This window comes from Halyomorpha halys, unplaced genomic scaffold (genome assembly GCF_000696795.3).
Source record: "Halyomorpha halys isolate HHAL.00 unplaced genomic scaffold, Hhal_1.1 Scaffold198.1, whole genome shotgun sequence".
NCBI classification, from domain to species: Eukaryota; Metazoa; Arthropoda; class Insecta; order Hemiptera; family Pentatomidae; genus Halyomorpha; species Halyomorpha halys.
Window position 1 is genome coordinate 592,241 of NW_027113946.1, and position 1,791 is coordinate 594,031.

The 1,791-nt window shown below is 26.9% G+C and overlaps 1 protein-coding gene across 1 annotated transcript in view; it reads right to left on the reverse strand.

Annotated features, from left to right (window-relative positions):
* The window catches only part of LOC106679368 (endothelin-converting enzyme 2), a gene marked incomplete at its 3' end in the record, with an annotated part of 26,713 nt that overhangs the window by 17,400 nt on the left and 7,522 nt on the right, over positions 1 to 1,791 (reverse strand). Inside the window, 1 exon segment of the mRNA XM_014418484.3 lies at positions 266 to 401. Coding sequence (XP_014273970.1) covers positions 266 to 401 — 136 coding nt within the window.

A 1,791-nucleotide genomic window follows, 5' to 3' on the forward strand; every position in this document is an offset into this window, starting at 1 on the left:
TGTCTCATAGTAAATTAAGATTGTCCCTGAAGATGTCCGAATTGGCCGAAACGTTGGACGTGTAAATGAAATAAATGTTTTGAGACTATAATTAGGATAGTATTTTTGAATTATTTAGTAAAAAATTGCCAGTCTCAAGAAAGAAATTTAAAGATTATAAATGAATTATTTATGTCAGATAAGTTAATAAGTTAAGGTTTAAATTATAAGATTTAAAGATATATAAGCAATGAAAATGATTAAATGAAAAAACATGTATACTTACTTTTGAACTGCATAGCTTGCTTTACATTCCATAAACTCTTGTCGTTGGGTATGCTCTGGGTGTTTAACCAATGACCACAAGCATATTCTCGAAAATCCTCACATGGATTAACATTCTGATTCATTTTTGATAGTACCTGAAATAATAAAAGATGCATAAATATTTTTACATGAAAATGTGATAAATTAAATATTGTTTCAAGAAAGATGAGAACAACAGAAATGGCCACAGTTATTTGTATATTATTTTTTTTCACAATACCCCTAAAAAAATGTGCATATTAAATTAAGAGCATGGTTTACTAATTCTACATTAATTAAATAGGAATTCATAATATAGTCAAGACTAAAAAGAAAAAAGCCCCAGAATAATTCAGCAGTTTTGAGAAAACAGTTATAATAGTAGAAACTTAGTGGGGATAAATCAGCTGAATCAAGTATTAACTATTTTTACAAACATTTATTTTCAACAAAAAAAAAAAAGAAGATAAATATATAAAAAAATAAAGACACCAAAGAAATTGTCTGTAAATAGAACAGTAAAATAAGACCATGTAATGGATAATTTAAATCACTGGTAAGAGTTGAGAATGGTAACTTAAGAGAAGTAAGCAAAGTTGCCAGATTATGGCCTCAAGTTAGCATCTCACCATGCATATTACTTTGGTTGTTCCTGCCCTGGAAGATTTTTTTTACAATAAATATATATGTCACAGAGAAACGTAAATATTAGGTATGGTTAACAGTGACTAGATTGTCAAACTTTGCTAAAATAAAAAAAAACTAGTGAAAACTGATCGTAACCATGTTCGACCAGATTCCACTATTGAAGGTTAGTGCTCACTAAGCACAGTTAGTGATTGTTACTTTCTACAAGCCCTGTTTTGATTAACTATGATTGTGTTCTCAGAAATACTAAATTGTCCTAAATTTAATAGGTACTTTGTAGACAATGTTGACATTCACAAAGGTGAGAAGTTACTAATTTGGAAATTCATCAAAAACTAAGCTGCTCGATGAATTTCAACTTTACAAGAAACATCAACTATCACTATATCAGTATAATACATCTATGTATGTACGAGTTCATATATTTTTGAGATATCTTATATCTATTGTAAAATAAAATTAAAAATATTAACTGTTACCATGAAAAATAAATGGAAATTGGTAAATAGTAAAATAGAAAAATAATATTAGTCAATTAAGATAAATATTAGTTAATTTAATAATAAAAGAAAAATACTATTGTTTTGGTGTATATAGGATAATGTGTGGTTTGGATTTTAAAATATTATAATTTTTGTTCTGATTTTATATTATAAATAATTTCTGTAGTTTATAGGTGGAAGATAGTCCTGGTGGTGGTCAATAAAGGTTTCAAAGTAGTAACAAAAAACTATTTATTGTTAAAAAAAAAAAAAAAAACTATTTATTGTTAACCAAAATATTTATTGTTACTATTTTGAAACTTTTATTGACCGCCTCCCGGACTATCTTCCTCCAATCTTTAGTATACAGTCTTAT